Consider the following 19,763-nt stretch of genomic DNA (forward strand, 5'->3'; position numbering starts at 1 on the left):
TCTACCATCAGACACCATTCAGTCTCCCGAAAAAATGGTAATTGAATAGGGATCCAAAAAGAGATGTGACAACAGCAGGATCTTGGTGAAATTGAGTTTAATAGATTGTTAAAAATAAGGCTATGATGTTCACTTATTAAACACTGACCAGGAGAACTGTTATGGCATCCAGAGGTTTTTTTTCAGATGGAAATGCACACAAACTACACTAAGCCACGCGCACACATGGACGGACAACCAAACTCACACATCCACACACACATCCTCCCTACCCAAAATGGTGGCACTAAAGAGCCAATAACATTGCAGTGTTGTCTTAAAAAACATGCATAGCTTAGTACATTGATGTCAAAACCTTTTGTTACTGTTGGCAAAATGTGATCTTGTGGCTTGCGAGGAGAAAAAAAAATACTGCTTTAAAATGAAGAATCAGAAACTCATCGCACTGCATTTTTCAAAATGGACTGGTTTGATAAAAAGTTACATTCTGAACCAACGCAGGCTCCGTTGCAATGCAAATAAATATTGGAATGGTAAAAACACGAGATAACGTCATTGGTTCGAATGCCGGCGAAGGACAGGAGACCAGACTTGGCCTGATCTCTTTAGACATTGAATCAATTTCTGCAAGCATTTTAGAGTCATCATCACATACTTGACATTTTCACAGATGGATATCAAACAAATGCCAAATAATTCCTCTCCAGAGGAGACAATGCAGCACGCTCGTCTCTTTTTGTGACGTGCATTTTCACAAGAAGGTGCCACATTAAAATATTACATTTGGCCAAAATGTCCTTTAATCAATTAATCTAGTCTATCACAATAAAGTGCCCATGAAATCGGAACGGGAAGCACCAAGATGGCAAGCTGACTACCCGAACAGCCCACATGTAAATCCTCGGTTTAAAAAAAAAAAAAAGGGGGGCGGGGGCAATCAAGAGCCTTACTCTACAGCTGCAGTGGAAAAAAAAATCAAGTTTTGTGCACCACAGAGAATTGTAAACCAAGATAAACACACACACACACACACACACACACACACACACACACACACACACACACACACACACAAACACACCTGAGCTCTCACACGGAGACTTGTGGTATACAAATGTCAAAAATCTTAACATGTATAATATGAAATAATAGGTCAGATAAACTCAAAAAGTTCCTTCTCCCTTTTCTTCCCATGTCTGCAGAAATGCCTCGAGCGTCCTAGTGCGCGGAAACGACGTCCACACCTTTTTGCAGCTGCGTGCAACGGCGTCTCCGACATGCAGCCCCAAGGAAGGGAGCGCTTGGCCGTATTGGTTAACTTAGCACACATCCCCTACTGACCATACGAATAAACTGTACAAAAAATACTGAAAAAATATTTTTTTTTTTTTTTTTTTTTTACAAAGTTGTGAATGACTCAAGAATCCTATTCGATTAAAAAAAAAACTTGAAATTGCGCATGCGGGCTGAAGGCCGAGGATGTCGAAAGTGGCGTTGGCTCAATCAAGAGAAGTGGCCACCTGCCAGACGATGAGGTGGCTCCGCTCAGCCTTGGTCGGCGCCGACCGTTGGCCCGACGTCGGCTCGGATGTGCCGTCCAGCTCTGCGCTCTCGTCACCTGAGGTGTCAAGATGGCCGGTGAGGTCAGAAGTGGGGATCCACACAAATGTAGCAAAGTCGAAAGAAGTTTTGCCCTAGTTGATATGGCATGACTCCTTCTTGTGACTGGCTCCAAGTTAGCCATGTAATCATTCCATTCTGAAGCCCCCAAAAATTTCAAGTGCTGAAAATACAATATCTCACGGCAATTTCTCTTTCTGGCATTGCAAAAATGTTTCGATGAGTGGAAAAGAAGATCCCTTCTTCCCATCGCCTCTCATTTTGTAGCCATGTGCTCGGCGCATGAACGCAGTCGCGGTCGCGCACGGTTTGCACCTCTCTTTTCAGTCTCACCATTTCCAGGCGCAAAAATCAGCCACCGCGATTCATCTCGGGTTTGATGAATCACGTTGCTGAATTCATCTAATTGCATCTACTCCGTGCAGAACACCCAAAATAAACCGCACTGCAATGTGGCCCCGTTTGGCAGACGCAAACCTGGGCTGTGGGCGCGAGCGAGTACAGTAGACGATCGGCTTCCATAACGGTTTTTGTGAGCAATCAAGTCTGAGCTTGTTTTTAGCACGTGCAAACCTTGAGTAAATCAGGTCTTAAGAGTCTTATCCTGGCTAGCGCCGAGGTGCCGGACAAGTTTGGTTTCAGGTGGATTAATGCTTTGGTAAGCATGAAGTGCACTCAGAGTACCGTAACGTTCAGAATGAGTTTAACCATTCCTTGAGCTTTGCCTCTACTTATATGAAGCAAAAACAACAACAACAAAAAAATCAATAAAACCCCTACTGCGTGATATCAATCATTTTAAAAATACCTTGGAACCCGAAAATGAGTTGTAACATTTTATATGCGCTTACAGTACCGCTGTAAAAACGCCTTGCTTGCCGTTGTCATTGTACTTACCCATTCTGAAGTCAATGTAGCCTTCTCCTCCACTCATCACCAGGTACGTTTTGGGCTCTGACGCGGCTGTGTCCGAGGATTCAGACGGGGGGTCGTCGGAGCCCGAATCAGCACTTCCGGGAGGTGGCATTGCCTGACCTGTCGAGAAGAAAAATGCAATTAATAAAAAGGTCAAATGACCATGACAGAAGAAAAAAAATGAAGGAGGGGATCACTGTAGCCTTTAGTAGGACATCCGTATCTCCGTTTAAAATCCGATCGGACACCAAAACAGCTCCAACGATTCTGCTGTCAACCTCCGCCAGTTGCTACATTACAAAAAATGTCCGTGACATCTGCTGTGAACTCCGTTTGTATGTCTTGCTGCCACACGTAAAAGCCGTTCTTTGAAGGCTTATAGCAGCAAGGCCAATCTCTCGTCATTAACGCTTGTAAAATGTGTGCTTCAATATATTGGGATGTAAGTGTGTTTTGGGATGTTTAAAGCATGCGGAAGGGGGAAAATTATTTTTTAAAAAAGGAAATAAATAAAATGATCTCTCTATTTTGTGGCTGTTTACCTGTTGCGTTCAAGTCTAGAACGCATTTCCCCCTGATGATGTTGCTAACGGCAACATACAGCTTTGTACTGGATGCGAGCGGGCCACCGACAAGCATCAAATACTGTAATTCCGGTTTTTTTGGGGGGGGGGGGGGGTGCCCGAGCCTTCTCAGCACTTGATGCTCACCTGGCACGGTGACAAAGAATTTGACAGCATCTCGATGCCCATGGAAACAGAGCTGGGCGTGCGCCATGGAGCAATACGGCACGAAGCTGGATGGCAGTGCGCCCTCTGCGCTGTCGTCACTGTAAACCCGTACGGCGCCGCCAGGCCAATTTGGCACCGTTGCGGATGTCTTGTTGGCTGCAAAATAAGTGAAAACTTGTCAAACTACTTATTATTGAGCTAGCTTTAGATGACGCGTAGGAGGAATGAGCTTGGAGAGTAAAAAGAAAGCCCAAAAGTGGCGGAAGGAGAAAATGGTTGAAGCACAAAAACTCAAGACAGCCGAGCAAACGCGTTTCTTCCCTTTGCGCGCTGAAACCTTGCCGGTGTTGTTTTGTTATGAGACAACCATCCCACGGATTCTCAATTGGACGGTTGAACGCACAGTGTGTCTGCAAACCCGGTATCCATGGTAACCCAGTCATCTCGTATTCAAGGCGCCTCGGGAGCAACAATTGTTGCATTTAGAGCAGCCCGGCACAGGATGTATGCTTAGCGCGTCGCTCGCTTTATTTGAAAGGCGAGCAATAAATGAGATGGCGCAAATGAGCGGATCACATGCGGAGACACGGGCAGGACATTATGCAAGATGTGTCGTTCGGGCTCCATACCGTACGGCGGAGCCATGAAACGATCACGTGCTTTCGGTATGAAGAAAGCGGGACTGCAATTTGTTACCTTCGGACAACGGGATGGAAATGATGACGCCATTTCCAGTCCCCACCCAGAGTCTGCTGCAGGAGACCACCAAAGCTGTGATTCTCACAAAGGAGAAACCCAGTTTACCCGTGCCTGCAAAGCAGAGGTCATTTGTTTACGGTACATTGTTTCCAATGAGGGTGGGGGGCGGGGGGATTCCGGTCCAGAACCAAGGAAGGCGAGCGGCGGGTCTACCGAGCATTTTGCTGACGTAGGGCTCAATATCCACATCCTGGAGGTGCTGGAAGGTGTGGGCATGAAACAATCGAAGTGTGGAATCCAGTCGGATGGACACCCAGATGCCGTCTCCAACCCAGGCGAGCTGCCGAACCTGACTCTCCTTGCGCGGGTGCGCGTCGAACGACTTCTACTCAGCCGATACAAATGCCAGTGTGACTTTTTTGTTTGTTTGTTTTGGACGACGAACATTCAATGTCACCTTACCTCTATCCTCATGGCTTTAGGCTGGATGACGTAGATCTTGTTCCTGTAGCCGCACCACACCTTATCGTGGACTACAGTCATGCAGCGGATTGAGTGGTGGGGTCGTCCCAGATCCAACAGGTGGTAGTTGGTAAGGTCCCACTGGCCGTCTGGGGAAAAAAACAAACAAACAAACAAAAAATCGACTCGATGTAGTCGTTCATGAATGTCCGTGATCAAATGGTTCCGGAAATCAACAGAAAAAAAAAAAAGAAGTCAATTGACATAACAGCAGACTCACCGATGCCTCTGTGGAAAATTGCTAAGGTTCCATCCGCCAGTGCTACCAGGACTCTGCCTTTAACGTGCCTGCATCAAAAAACGCAACTTTTTTTTCACATGTGTTTTAAAGGCATGAAAAACATTTGGCCGGTCATGCTTGTGTGTCTCCAGCGGCGTACTCACACGATGCTGAGGATGGAGTCTTTAAGCTTGATGGCATGAAGACACTTTCTCCATCGCGCCACAGATGAGTGGACGTACAGACTGGAGCAAGACAAGAAGGTTCACATTCTTACAGTGGTACAACAAACTTGGGATTCTTCGATTAACATTTGGCGCCCTCTAGTGGATATGATGTGACCACTCACCATCCATTCTGAGCGCCAAGCCACATAGTGGGGAGGGCACTGCTCATCCTCTTGACTTCCAGAGCCGAGGGGTCAGATTCGTCCGGCAAGGTCGTCACTGAGCCGCTGGGTCACAAAGAGCAGATAAGCCATTAAAAAAAAAAAAAAAGCGGAGTTCGATTTTCATCCAGGTTAAGGCACTCTTCTATTCCGGAGTAAACTAAAACTGAACGGAACTGATTCGTGCGCCAGAATGCAGTGCATCCGCCACCTTTGGACGTAGGTAGGAGAAGACTCGTTGGGCCCCACCCCCAGTGGGTCGGTGAAAACGTGCTCCGTGTAGATCCCGGGCTGATTTTGCTCGTGTCCCTGGTCCCCCTCGCCCTCTTCGCACCCGCCGGCGTTTGCCTCCGTTGCTTCCGTCGCCTCTTCCGCCGTGGGAACATCCGCCGGGCTCGTCTGCCTGGACAGCTCGGCTGCGGACAGGCCGGAATTTCTTATTTGCGCATTTTGACGAATGTCACGCCCACTCTGCGAGCCTGTGATTGCCAAGTACCTGAGCCGGGGATGGCGCTGTGCTCCGCCGGCTGCTCGAGGCCCCCTGCGCTGGCCGTCTGGGGGATGGCGGTGGCACCCTCAGCTGCCAGGGTGCCGTCGCTGCCCGTCGAGCCCACGCTGGCCACGCTGCCGGCCAGGGAGACCACGTCGCCCTGATTGGCATCCGCGTCTTGAGGTACTTCCTCACCGGCGGGATAATCGGACTCTGACACACCTGGAAAAGAACGTCAACAAAGTTCGGCGCCGAGCGGGTCACGAAGAAGAAATACCGTATTGGCCCGAATATAAGACGGCCCTGATTATAAGACGACGCCCTCTTTTTCCAAGACTCAAGTTTGAAAAAAAAAAAAAAAAAGACTTTTTGAACACCAAATTAATTTTTATACAGAAAATAATTACAATACATTATAACAATATATTTGAGAAAAAAAAGCATGTTATTTTGCCTCATTCACTCATCTTCGACCCACTTTTCTCCACATTGTCGCTACGTTTCTCCATTTTCTGTTATCTCTTCTATTATTTTCTTCTCTTTTCTTTCTTACCGCTATTTTTTATTTTTCTTCTTCATGCTACCACTATTTTTATTTTTATTCTTCATGTCAGGGTTTCACTTTGGGCTGGGAGTCAAGTTCAGCATTCGCTTCAATGGTATCTGGCGCCATCTAGCGTCGTGAATGGGTATAATTATTTCAATGCAAAAAAAACAAAACACTGTCTTATATTCGGGCCAATATCGGCCCCCTCCTTCAAAAAAGGCATGACCAATGTTCTGTCTGCAATCGAGAGACCAGAAACAAAAAATGTGAGAAGCTAAGATCTACCTGGAACACTGGCGATGCAAACGACGTGGGTGTTGCAGGCGTAGAAGCTGTCGACAAGGTCAGACGGTTGGGCAGCATCCACCACTAAGACCTTGGTGGAGGAGTGGGTGCTGGCGCACAACCACACCCGACTCGACGATTCGTCCTGAAGGATCAGCTCCTCAACTTTCTCTTGATCCTGACAGGGCAGACCAACACTTGTTTTAGGGATTTGCTGGACCTACCGGGAGGGAAACGTAAACACAGCTGAAGGGGCCAGCTAATCTTTAAATCCTCACCCTGACCTTGTTCTCTTGCTCCAAATGGTCCAGGCTACCCTGCGATCCCTTCATCTGCTTTGCGAGCTCAGACGGGTGTGACGCCCTCCCCCCGGAGAGATTGACGCCCGCCGCGCACCACAACTGGGAAAGCGAAGCTCATAAATCATCGACGTTTGACGTCTTCCAGTCCGCCGCTTCTGGTAAATTACCTTCAAAGAAGCATCTTTCTGCTCCAGAGGTCTCAAATAGACGGGCACGGGCAGGTTCATTTTGTTCTCCGTTTGTCCACCGTTGGCCCCCTAATCACAGTGTATCAAAACACGCTCTTAAAATTCAATTCCACCTGCCACCACCCCCCCCCCCAAAAAAAAATCACACATTTCCCAACAACTCCGATTTGCAATTCGATGACAGCGTCCCGTTCCTCCTCTGTGACATTGTTACCTTGAACTTGCTTGGCAGGCTCCACCCGTGCGCGGTGACCCGACCGTCCTCCTTCTGCATGTGAGCTTTGACCTGCCTGTACTGGGCTCGCTTCTGCTCCTTGCGCGAAGGGGAGCTGCATTGGTCTTTTCTAGATTATTGGGATCAGATGCCTCTCATAAATTCAAGATCTAAGAAACTTATGACGAGTGGCTTCTTATTTTGGTAACGGAGTCTTAAACAATAAGACACAGAAAGGGCGAGGGGGGCTAAACTTACTCGTCATTGAGGAAGTCGAACGTTTTGGACTTCTCCGTGGGGAACTGGGAGAAAGTGCTGCTCCGTTTCACCATGCCGCCCGGAGCGTTGTATTTGACGTTAGACTGCGGCTCCATCTTCTTGACGGCGGGGGCGCTGGAGGAGGAGCTAAAAAGTCTGCTGAAGCTGCGGGCAGCCACCAAGAGGAAAAGAGCAACAGGGCGTCAGCCGACAAGCAAACAAGCGCCAGGAATCATCGGCGCTGCGCTACGTACGACCCGAGCATGCTGGGAGGAGGGGACAAACGTCGGATCGACAAGTGTCAACCTGGATTGTGTCACGACGGAGCGCAACCGCATTTGTGATTACTCAAGCGGTCTCGTTTTTAAGAGATGGTCCAGAATATATACACAAGTTTAACGGTCTGCCGTTATTTCCCCAATCCGAACACAACATCCACATTTTTCGGCTCTCTCGCGATATGCGGGACAGCCTGAGCAGGCATGCCGTTGGCTCACGCGACCAAACTATTGATGTCATATCAACTGCAGTTTGTCACTCATCATTAGTTATGAACAACGCGTAACCCAAGAAGTGTATTTTTAATTGCCTAGTCCTCCTTTCTGAATTTTACTTTGTAACGTGTGATATCGTCTCATGCCGTAGCTCAAATCATTCATCCATACGTTGCGCCTTGAATGTTTTCTCTCCTTTGAGCAGCCAGGGAAGGAAAAAACCAAAAACGGAAAAGAGCAGGCAGGAGTCAGGGGAAACCGGGGTGTAAGGAAAACAATGTGAGCAGTTTCTCGAGGGAAAAAAGGATGCGGTTGCAGTATGAGACAAATTTTTTGGATGATGATACATCAGCATTTGTAACAAGTGTGGGGGTTCGGGGGGGGGGGGGCGTTTCAAGAGGTAGGCAGGGGATACTTGAGGTTTGACTGGGAGATTATTCACTGAGCCACTTTTACCTAATGCTGCCAATTCAAAAGCAAATCCCGAAGAAGATAAGAAGACAAATGCAGTCGAGTAACTGCACAGGAAAAAAAAAGGCCTCACAAAAACAAAAAAGTGCGCTTCAAACAAAAGATGGTAAATTGGAAAAAAGGACTCACAACTGCCAGATGCTGGATTTCTTCTTTTCCGCAAGAGACGGATTTTCCCTGGAGGCCCTGAAGACAACGTCATCTTTTTTTTTTTTAAAGTAGGAGCATTTAAAACGCATCGGAAGCACGCGGCTCCTCTGTTTTTGCCCGCACGCCACTCAACTCCCTACCGAATCATCTCCGTCCACCGCACGGCTTCCTGCAGCTCCATCAGCCTCTCTTTGTACTGATTCCTTTCCATCAACACTCGGGCCATTTCCACCCTGGTGAAGCGCTTCCGCTGGGCCGTGGGTACGTCGCTCTGCGGAAGCAATCGCCAAAAGCCGCATACAAGCAATTTAGAGAGCCTTTCACGCGTTAAGTCCGAGCTCGGCGCTGCAAAGGCAACGACGGGCGCGTCGGCGCGGACTCACGTCTTCTTCTTCTTTTGTTTTCTGGAGCGCCTCCTCCATCTCGAGTCGCACTCTGCCAACCGACGTAGGGAGGGGAGTTGAGAAGCGGCTGCTTCGGGGTTGTGGTCTCACGATTAAAGACTCGCTTACTTTTTCAGTTCCTCCTCCAACTCTCGGCTTTTGTCCTCCATCTTTGTCTTGGCCTGCCGCACGGCCTCCAGCTCGCCCTGCAGCATCTCCTTCTCGCACGTCAACTCATCCACTTTCAAAATCAAGTCTTTATTCACCACGTTCAGGGCATTCCTGCGGCGGAGAGTTTTCGTGGGACATTGGACATCAGACAGAACAAGGACGAGTGGGCTCGCCGTACAACTGTACAACATTTGGCATGCTTTTTTTTTATTTTTTATTTTTTAAAGATCTTACTTTCTTTCAAGCAGCTGTGAGTTCTCCAGAATGAGATTTTCCACTTCCCGGCCCATCCCTGAACCCCCCAAAAAAAGCAAAACAAAACATTGTAATGTTATTTCTTTTCTACAATTTCACAGCAAGCCGAGATGCTATTTTGGCACTACATATTTAAAGAAAAACATCGAACTAAAGACGGAACTAAACGTCAGACTAGTCAAACAACTGCCATTTGTCACTCTAAGCTAGTGGTTCTTAACCTGGGTTCGATCGAGCCCCGGGGGTTCGACGGAGCCTCTGCCACGGAGGGTAGGACACACGCGACTCAACTTGTCAATTATTATGACACGCCCACTTGGCCATCATTGGCTGCAAATGATCACATGACATTGCTTGTCCAATCAGTGCTGTGGGAAATTTTGTTCGCTTCCTACTCAACGTGACACTGACGTGATCGTCCGTCGTTAAATAAAAAAAAAAGGTATACTTATCTCGTGAAATTTTATTTAGTTTTTTTCTGTTTTTATTCATGTTTTTTTATCTTTAATTTGTAATATATACAGTATATATATTTTTCCACTAATGAAGGGTTCGGTGAATGTGCATATTAACTGGTTGGGTTTGATACCTTTAAGAAGGTTAAGAACCACTGCTCTAAGCTTTTTTCAAGACTACGAGCAGCAAACACAAAAACTCACACACACACACACACACACACACACACACACACTCAAAGACACACACGCATCACGCATGTCATATGACTGGCAGGCAAAAGATGGATAGAGCAGGTGAGGTCTTACCAATCAAACTAAGGTCTGAGAAACCATGCAATCCCAGCCAGGCGGAAAGAATAAGGAGGAAGAAAAAAAAGAAAAGAAAAGAAATGCAGATATAGTTTGAGACGCTGGAATGATTGAAATGATGATGTTCAGCTGCTGATTCCACAAACAAATACAAATATATTGTTGCTGGGTCAAATATAAAGGCCACTTTGCAATCAAGGGGAAGGAACACAAACAAAGTGAAAAGAATTGAAGCTGTTAAAAAAAACAAAAAAAAGTGGTTAGCCCATCTTGATATGATTCATCGCTATAGAAAGAGTTTCAAAAGATAACCAAACGCCTCCATGCATCCAACTCAACGTCAGATTGTCTTCGGATAAGTCAATCAACATTTGACGGCTAAGAAGCGCTAAACCTGAAGCCGGCTGCCGTTTGAAACAATAAAAAGGGTGTGCCACTGTGCGCTGCCGCTATTGGTGCATATGCAGAACCAAAGGTGATGTTTGAGGGGACATGACGTAAAAGAACTCGATTCGGAGGTCATACACACCGGAGTACTCCACTGGGAATAGAGACAAAAGCAGGGAGACGGGGGGACATGGAGGAAAAAGAAAAGGTGACGTTAACACAGGCCCGTGGCCAGAAGTGCGCTCGGACCGAAGCCGGCGGCGGAACACCGGGGCAAAACGGGCGGGTGTTGCGGTGAGAGTGAGAGTACAATTTTAATGTTGCAGTTATACAACGAGCGGTCGTTTGACAGTCAAAACAGTGCTTGCTATAATGTGTAAAAACTGGACCGTTTTTTTTTTTTTTTTTTTTTTTGCCGCAAGTCAACATGAAGAAAATATTCACAATATAACGATTAAAAAAATGTTTGGACAGGTACAGTACATTGAACAATGTGTTGTTTAACGGAGATGTACTTAGTAGGGTAAAACTGTAACTTATTATAGATAAATGTGTTTGTTTGTTTTTGTTTTGGTTGGGCAATTTTATTGAACCCTTTCATGCCCCCTGTAACCTGATAACATGATAAGCTGTCCAGTGTAGTAACCGCTGTCCCCGAAAGGGTTAAGATAGCTACCGTATTACAACCACAATAACATCTTTTTTTTTTGTATTCCATTTTATATTCAATTTGATTGCGCGAGTGTTCTAAAGTACCTCCCATAAAACCTTTTTTTTTTTTTTTTTTAAACACTCTGCTTCCATGACATAGAAACAAAAATAGCTGGAGGACGAAGAGACACCCCCCCCCCCAAAAAAATAAAATAAAAATAATTTAAAAAGAATCGGAGTAGCTGCACAAATTCTCCATGTAAAAAGAATAGCAATTTCCAAAAAGTCATTTCGCAAAGGCTGCCAGCAATCGCGCTAAGCACGGGTCTGACACGTTTTCAGAAACGCAACATGAAACCTTCGGGGCAAACGGCAACTCGTAACTCACCCAGCAGGTCGGCGCCTTCGTCCACGTCCCCGATGAGCCCCGTGCCCGCAGACGACAGCTCCTCAAAAAGTGAGTCCGTGTTCCGATCAAATGCCTTGTTCTCAATGCCTTTGATCGGAGTACTGCCGAGGAGGATCAAAACGGGAGGACGATGTTTTTGGTTTTGTTTTTTCACGTCACTGAATTTCAATTCGATGATGTTTGTTCTACCTGCACCTCTTGTAGCCGGCCAGATCCATGTCCAGCTCAGGCGTGGACTCGATGATGTCCTGCACGTCTGAGCCGTCGTCTTCATTATCAGGCAAACCTAAACCAGATGCGATTCATCGCAAGATAAAACGACGTTAACGGCTGATGGATAGCGTAGGAAAAAAACGATTTTGTGACAAGTGGAAGAGACTTTTACCGACTGATACAGATCTGGTCCCTGGTGCGGCTTGTACCTCTGTGCTCTTACTGTTCCCGTCATCCCTCCCAAAATCGGAGGCCGAAGTGGGCATCAAAGTGGCAGACTTGGAGCCAGTCAAGTCCGACATTTCGTCCTGGAGCGGACCGGAATTGCATTACGGCCCAATTCAGAACGTATCTCCAAAGTGCACGGACACGATGACGCGTGAGCATCTCAGTTCCCACGAAAAGACCAAAATGAACTTTGGTTGTCACGGTCATTAAATCAAAAAAAGCACGTTACAGTTTTTGTGGTACTGGAGCTCATATGAACGCAAAAGGAGACATCGGCCACCCAAAAAAAAAAAAAAAAAAAAAAACATTTAAAAAAAGCAAATTTGTACACAGTTTTCACAGGGGGGACAATCAGCTAGATGCCACCAAAAACACAAACGATAAAACACTAACCACGACGAACGCTACACTCAGACGTGCCGCATCACAAAAAGAGACACGGGATCCAAAATAAAAACATGGCTACCACCGACTAGTACGACAACAGAAGTAGTTGCAGTGGCATACAACAACCAACTACACAACACTCAGGCAATAAATGAAGGGCTGCTATTTCCAAATGAGTGATGCCGGAACTGCTGGCAAGATGCAGCAAAATGAAGGAAGGCAACGAGAAAGACAAGAAAACGGGCATGCATCGTTTATCGAAAGGAAAGGAAAATAAATACAGAAATAAATCAACAGCGCCTCGATGCAAACGAATTGTTCTCGACTTGATGAACAATTTGTGCATTGCCGACTCCAAATTGGCACAACGCGTTTGCACGGCGCACCATCAAGAGCAGGTGAAGCTAGGCTGCCTGAAAGCACAGTGAACGACGTGCGCGCACACACACACACACACACACACACACACACACACACACACACACACACACACACACACACACACACACACACACACAAGGTGGTGGCCGCAGCAGATGCGGGAGCGTGTCCGCGCTCTCCACCACCCGACAGTCAGTCAACTACCTTGCAGTCGTCAGCCAGTGAACTCCCCCAAGTAGAGTCTTGCGCGCTCTTACCCCCCCTTTCTCTTGGGGGGTTGGCAAAGTCCTGCTGCTTGGGGGTGGGGAGAGTAAGATAGAAGCTCATGTATGCATTCAGCAGAAAATGCAAAGGCTCCAAAGCAAGTGTGCATCTCTGTGGAGTCAACAAAGACTTTTTTTTTTTTTTTGCAAGTACGAGGCAAAATAGGATATACGGTGCCTCGACTTGAGAGTTTCATTGGTTCCGTCATCACACTCTTATCTCAAATCAACACCCCCCCCCATGGAAATGATTGGAAATGCCATTCATCTGTTCCAGCCTCCCTTCCCCCCAAACACCAAATTTTGTTGCTACGAGGGCTGAATAATCAATAATTCGATCCTGATAATGAATATCCTTTTTTTCCCAAGCTCATCTTCTAATGTACTTTTTTAACAAACTCATGCAATACATAATCCGAATGAGAATAAACAATATCAGACAACCGGTAATTACACAAATATTTTGGTCTAATATATATATATATTCCCCCCCCACCCCCCGAGATGGCGCCATGGGAGTGGCTGCCTGTCCAGCAGCGTCTATCCCTATTTGAGTTTATTTTCGGCATTTTATTATATTTATTTTTTGCAAATTTCTCCGTTGTGAGACAACAAAGCGTTTTCTTGTCTTATCTTATCTTATAGGTTGGTCATATGTTTAAATAAAAGATGAAATGAAGCGGTTTTTTTTAAATCTACTATTTTATTAGGGTTCAATTAGGGTTGGTAACTTACTTTGGCGCGAACATTTTGACTCGCGTTCGGGGGGAGCAAAAGCGATTTAAGGAAATCTCTGGATGGTTTCCATCCCATTGGTAGATAGGTCAGTTACTTTCGGCCTCCTAAAATTGCGCTGCTATCAAATTGCGTCATTTACATTTTTTTTTCTTCAGTTGTGTAAATTGCTTGTTCACAAATGCCCCAAGGTAAACAAATCCACGTGTACAGCAAATGCATTACAATAAGCATCATTGAAGTTGACCATAAACAGGCTTTGAATTCATGGAGGTCATTACGTAACCCATATTGTTGATGTTGATTCGATCTCAGCTGTCAGGCAGCATTTGTCTCCTTTCATCATGCTGAATTTACATCCTTGGTCGAAGCATCGGCACCCGTCTGCGTATCAAAGCTCACTGGGGGTTCAAAAGGCCGCGGGGCGGGCAAGGAGCGGACACTGGCCACGCGGACGTACCATCACTCCCACCTTGCCACTATCCCAGGTCCTAAAAGTTCATTTCGGGCCTCTCACCAGTTTAAAATGAAAAGAGACTGCTTTGCATATTCATGGCCGCTCGAAAAGAGGATGTCTGAAAATAGAGAGGCCTTTGTCAGGAGCCTACGAGAGCCCGTGAGCGTGCGCACGCCTGATCAAAAGGTCTCTATTTTTCAAGTGACCAAAAGCCAAAAACTCCACCAGGAGAGGAATAGCCGCAACGCGTCGTACGCGCACCCACCTGGAGGCTGGTGTTGGAGCGAGTGTGTGTCGTGTCGCCGAGCCTCCATCCCTCCGCGCTTGGCGTCTCCGCACGGCTCTGCGAGTCGGGAATCAGCAGAGACCCGCCAGCGGATGTTGGGAAGATGCCCAAAGAAAGCGGACGCTCTCTCCTGCGGAGGTGCGGAGGAGAAGAGCGGATTTCCTTATCGTGCCAAGTGAAGCTAAACATTCAAGATGAACGCAACCGAATGGAAGTGAACACCAAAAACAAACGGTGACTGACCGGACTCGGCCGCCGCTGCTCGGTTCAGACGTCTCGCCGCCTTGCTGCATTTTGATGCGCTCTACGTGCTCCATATAATTATGGATCATCTGCAAGGGTCGGCGAAAACCGCCCAGATGCCAAGTCAGGAACGCCGTGAAAGATATGGACCCGAATTCTGCTCTTCCCATCCATCTTCTTTTCCCACTTACCTCCGTGTGCCTTTGATGGAGCGAGTTGTATTCCTTCTTCAGGTCCACCTCTCGCTCTTCTAACCTGCCGACTGAACAGAGGCCACAAACCGTGTGTGTTACTCACAGCGTGGATAATGTGCATCTGGAAAGTATCGTCGCGGCGCTCCAATTTTTCCACGTTTTGTGATGCAATAGCCTTATTCCGAAACATTTTCGCTCCAAATTCAATAAACGCACACTCCAAAAATCAGACACAATGACCCAAATTAATATTTGGTTGTGTCATCCACTTGAATCAATACGTACTGCTACCACCCCGAAAAGACGCCTTTTTTCTTTCTAAAATCATAACAGGTGGTGGTCCTCTTTTTACGGTGGCATCCGTGTCCCAGTGGAGCCGTGGCGTCTGTAGATCTGAAGTTTACGCCGGCGTTTTTTGTGTACTATGATTAAGGTCTTCTTTATTATTCTTTTTTTTAACATTTCTGTCATCAATTTTAGATTCGCCGAATTTATTTCTAAGAGCAAACAATGAGTCACCGTCTACCGTTTAGAAGCGCGTCACTTCGCCCAAATCTGCCAGTTAAAGAGGCCTTCGTTATTCCGGCGGTGTGAACCGACGGGTTTGAGGACACTTCCAATACGATAAAATATGCCTTAATCCACCAACAAGAAGAGCCGCGAAGCAGTGCCGCATTAGGATGGGAATAACATAAATCCGATAATCCAATTACATTGCCTCTCCGAAATGTGCAAGAAAGCGCGCGCGTTTGTGTGTCGAAGTGTGTCATTTGTACATGTGTCGGGAGGTGTCTGTGTGCGCACATGTAAAACTGAGGCATAGATGTGTATGAAAATATACAGTATTGGCTCATTAGAGCAATAAAATATTATGTCAGGAATATATATACAGTATATATATATTTATTTTTTTTTATGGGTCATTTGTACATCCAGCGTTAGTGCTTACTCTGGTCAGCGTGGTTCTTGATCTTGAGTTCAAGTTGCCGTGAGTGGGATTCCATTCTGTCCACATGGCTCTGCAGGTCCTTCTTCTCCTGTTCGTGCGTGTCCTCAAACTCAATGAACTTCTACTCGCAGACACAGACAAGCAGCAGGATTAGACGGCAGGCATGCTCGCTTTCGGCACCAAAGTCAAGCAACTTGTGGTCACCGGTCTCTCTCTTTGGTCACAAGGGCAGCAATGTTCTCACAATTGGAGGCAACTGTGGGACAATGTCGCTCTACACTACTGTATATCCCACGTGAACTGGACTACTCATTCTGGAAAAAGAAAATGTTACGCGAGACTCTACAATTGTGGTCATGTTATAATTTCCCACTATTTCAATTTGGGTGGGGCAGGGAAAAAAAAAGCTGCATGCAGAGAAGGAAGTCAGTTGGGAAACTGAAATTGAGTCGTATGGCTATTTCATGCACTTCCATCAACAGGAAGAAAACAGGCGAATGTTGACATGGCCGCCCATCTGTGCCTGCAAAGTGACAGCAGATGGACCTGGATTGACAAATCCATATTACGTTACAGAACTGGAAGCTTGCATTGTCATTCTTAACAGTTAAAATGTGACAAGGCGCACACACACTACTGGTCAGTCCATCACAGTACTATTCAAGAGAAAATATATGGTCAGTCCATCACAGCACTATTCAAGAGAAAATATGGAAACGTAAATTGTGATGAGGGTGATGTTCCCTTTCTGTGACTTCCCTTCAAAAAAAAAAAAAAAAAAAGAAAATCTCATGACCTGGACGTAATACCCCCCTTATATATATTTTAGAACTGACGGTTCATGCTGGACTTTGAAACAACGGCGACAATGTGCGACTGTCACGCCGCTTCAGTGTCACGATTGCCGCAGTCCAAATGCATTTGGGTCAAGGAGTCAGCTGGGGCAGAAGGTCCGAGTCTCGGCATATTCTCACACGGAGGGGAGGAAGCCAGGAGGCGCGTATTCTCACATCCGAGCCATGACAATAATATAATATAATATAATATGATTGGGAGTACTAATCAAATGCAGTTCTTTGAGCCCTAATTATTCTACTGGTAAATGATTGGGAAAATATTTTGTAGCCTTGCGTAAGAAGTCAAAATATATAGTTTGTGTCAATCTAGCACGAGGCAAGCAAACAATTTCACTTTTCCTTCTTCTGGCCCTCAGATTTTCTGCAGTAGGTCTTAACAAAAGCAATTACATTAATACCATTCCCACTGTTCGACTTCAATCGCATATCATAGTATTAGGACCACTCTGAGAGGTGGCATTGTTCTCCAATTGTTGCTCCACCTTTTGCTCTATCCGCTGTGTGTGGCAGATTGAGTCTTGGTATTCAGGTTTTTTTTTGTTTTCCTGTTGGAGGAAGAATAAACGGTGACTTCCTGTTTTGGTTTTCCAGGATCTATTGAGTTTCCTTACTGCATGGACCTCAAGCTAATCTATTCCACTCTGTCAAAGTGCCTTGAGACAACTTTTCATTTGGTACAATTTAAATTGTGGCTGGCCGATTGAATCATATCAATCGATTAATCAGTTTATTTTTAACAATAAAATTAATCACCTTTCCTAGTTCAAGGTGGCGGTGATGTTCGCATTTATTTATTTTTCAGGCAAACCTTTACTGTGGGAAAAAGCATGTTAAATTATTCGTTGTTGTAAAATGATCTATATTTCTTTCTTTTTTTTCTTTTGATCATTAGGACGAACGTTATACGGAGATGTATTTATAACAATTTTATAGATAGTGATACTATTTATAGTCACGGCGGAAAGATGGGGGTGTGTAGTGTTTTCTTATTCCTTGCGTAACAGAAAACAATTGAGAAGCACTGATTTAAGTGCAACTTTTGTGTTCGTGTTTTGAATTGACGCTCGGGCCGACTACGTTAGTGTATTTTATAATCTTGGTATTTATGGTGGTGGAGCTAAGTTTTTTTGAGCTGGTGCCCGGTGTTAAAAGTTGGAGAGTCGTTGCTTTATCTGCCAGTGACGGGGAAATTTGGATCCAAATCAGAAACAGCACTCATAAATTAAAATCTAACTTGAATGAAATCTGATTTGTCCGTGTCTTTCCGCCGGGTCCGGCACTTCCAATGACGGCCTAAACTGCTGAGTCACACCGGTGCAGGTCTCACGGGACTCTGACGTGCTGCATTCACTGACTTGAGAAGTGAGCGGTGAACAGGTGCATTTGGATGCCATGTAGTTTCTTTAGGTGCGTGGTGCGACTGTGCAAATGAAGCACAGTGCCACCAAGTGCACACTTTATAGCGAGGACGTTAGCATTGCAACATTAGCATGAGACTGTTTTGTTTACTTCTGCAAGGAAGCTGGATGCTGCCCAGGTCAAGTGCGTTTTAATTCCCAGCTAAGCTAACGGAGGCTAGCATCATAAAACTGCACAAAATGTCTCACCTCCTCCGCGTGTTTCCTGAGCGCTTTCTCGCGCTCGTACTGGGTAATAAGCTGCTCGTTGTCCTCCTTGAGCAGTTCCAGTTCCACTTCATGCTCCTGATTCTCCGCGAACACCGCGTCGAGGTTCTCCAGGACCGCCACCACGAGCGGCATGAGCTCCTTCACCACGTCCTCGTCGTATTTCCCGATGAGCCTCTCGAACTCGCGGTAAATGGAGTTAGCCAGGCCCGATACCCGCTCTGACATCATCGCTGATGTCCCCGGGTCGTCCTGGTACACAACTCCGTCTTCCAGCTCCATTATTTGTCTGTAGTCCTCTCCGTATTATGCAAATAGGAGTGTTTTTTGAATTGCAGGATTCCAGATTCCCAGCCGCTATGACAGCATTTATGCGCTTCTTGGATGAAATGACTACACAGAGAACATTACTGGACCGGACCGGGCCCGTTACGATGCAGGAGACGACGTGGATGTCTTCCTCTTTTTTTCCTCTCCCTTCTTCAATGGTGCCTTCATGAACTACTCCACAAACTTGGATATTCCACAAACGACCTGCCAAATGTTATACGCCCTTTCGCCACTCGGGATAAATCACATACATCGCCTACAAAACGATACGTTAATCCACAATTTGTTTAAGTGTTATTGATAAGAAATGAGTTTGATTAATGTTGCATTGTGTAGCTTGTTGAGAATGGAGCATTTTACGTGTCCGCCGATTTTGAGCTCTGTATCCGAACAAACGGGGATTCATAAACACAAATGCGTTGCCATTTTTGTCTATATCGGTTTTACGTCGTGCACTTGAATTTCACTTGGTCAATACATTTCCCAGATGTCGTTGAATGCACCATTACAACAGCTGAGTTGATGACGAGTTCACGCCATGACGTCACGCGAATACAGTCATAAATTTGTGTTGTTGTTTTTTTGCAGTTTGGCAACTTCGTTTAACAAAACTCCAAAATTTCAAAAACATGCATGGCGGTCAGATTAGAAAATGGATGGATAAACGTGGAAATATTCTCAGTTTATAATTGCACGTTTATTCTTGTTTGCACATCATAATAGCACTTGAAGTTGTCTTCTTGAGGGACAATACACTTTGACTGATAATTCATCACTTGCACATTTTTACACTGACTGGTTAATAATTTATTCATGTAATCTCCCATTCCACATCCACGCATTACAAATAAACAGATCTTACTTAGCCTTTGCAATGTTTACTATGACCATTACATTTACCTAATTGAAATGTCATAATTAGCATCAAGTTCCCAATCTGGAGCATTTTATAACCGCTTGTAAACATAGATGACTTTGTGGCAAGATGGACAGTGATGCTTCACATCCTTGCAGGAGTCCACACAGAATGGTATACAGCAGCAGAGAAAACACCTGATAGAGGAAAACAAAAAACGTCATTTTCAGTGTGGGGAAGCA

General features: G+C 45.7%; 2 protein-coding genes and 3 long non-coding RNA genes across 15 annotated transcripts in view; 3 read left to right on the forward strand and 2 right to left on the reverse strand.

Moving 5' to 3' along the window:
* LOC147192611 (uncharacterized) overlaps positions 1-1,376 on the forward strand; it is a 67,414-nt gene extending 66,038 nt beyond the window's left edge. The window contains exon 5 of the long non-coding RNA XR_015103212.1: positions 1,203-1,376. This is a non-coding gene — a long non-coding RNA (uncharacterized LOC147192611). The remainder of the gene's footprint in view (positions 1-1,202) is intronic.
* spag9a (sperm associated antigen 9a) lies at positions 81-18,679 on the reverse strand. 9 transcript variants are annotated; one of them, XM_086133060.1, is made up of 31 exons: positions 18,318-18,679; positions 15,854-15,974; positions 14,902-14,972; positions 14,711-14,799; positions 14,447-14,597; positions 12,931-13,017; positions 11,903-12,038; positions 11,713-11,803; positions 11,497-11,618; positions 10,068-10,082; positions 9,283-9,340; positions 9,007-9,159; positions 8,878-8,929; positions 8,635-8,765; positions 8,474-8,530; positions 7,380-7,544; positions 7,122-7,251; positions 6,887-6,976; positions 6,696-6,818; positions 6,418-6,595; positions 5,592-5,807; positions 5,307-5,511; positions 5,057-5,161; positions 4,872-4,952; positions 4,708-4,775; positions 4,428-4,576; positions 4,179-4,350; positions 3,963-4,076; positions 3,246-3,422; positions 2,518-2,655; positions 81-1,618 (listed from the first exon to the last, which is right to left on the reverse strand). In XM_086133060.1, the coding sequence occupies exons 1-31, from the start codon at positions 18,615-18,617 to the stop codon at positions 1,500-1,502; spliced, it is 3,864 nt and encodes a 1,287-aa protein (XP_085989186.1). In that variant the 5' UTR covers positions 18,618-18,679; the 3' UTR covers positions 81-1,499. The 9 variants fall into 9 exon arrangements, with proteins under 9 accessions (XP_085989186.1, XP_085989185.1, XP_085989183.1 ...); XM_086133059.1 differs by having other exon boundaries at positions 6,702-6,818; positions 11,707-11,803; XM_086133057.1 differs by having other exon boundaries at positions 11,707-11,803.
* On the forward strand, positions 10,569-11,863 carry LOC147192614 (uncharacterized). The gene is made up of 3 exons (XR_015103215.1): positions 10,569-10,751; positions 11,451-11,565; positions 11,722-11,863. It is a non-coding gene; the product is annotated as an uncharacterized LOC147192614 (long non-coding RNA).
* On the forward strand, positions 18,393-19,530 carry LOC147192615 (uncharacterized). Of its 2 annotated transcripts, none has more exons than XR_015103214.1 (2): positions 18,393-18,524; positions 18,674-19,530. It is a non-coding gene; the product is annotated as an uncharacterized LOC147192615 (long non-coding RNA). The 2 variants fall into 2 exon arrangements; XR_015103213.1 differs by having other exon boundaries at positions 18,452-18,590.
* Positions 19,341-19,763, reverse strand: part of LOC147192616 (LITAF domain-containing protein-like) — a 51,352-nt gene continuing 50,929 nt past the window's right edge. For both annotated transcript variants that reach the window (XM_086133073.1, XM_086133072.1), the window contains one exon: positions 19,341-19,718. In XM_086133073.1, coding sequence (XP_085989199.1) covers positions 19,613-19,718 — 106 coding nt within the window. In that variant the 3' untranslated portion in view covers positions 19,341-19,612. The remainder of the gene's footprint in view (positions 19,719-19,763) is intronic.

This window comes from Hippocampus guttulatus, chromosome 16, assembly GCF_054856545.1.
Source record: "Hippocampus guttulatus isolate MCC_2025c chromosome 16, RoL_Hgut_1.0, whole genome shotgun sequence".
Classification (NCBI taxonomy): Eukaryota; Metazoa; Chordata; class Actinopteri; order Syngnathiformes; family Syngnathidae; genus Hippocampus; species Hippocampus guttulatus.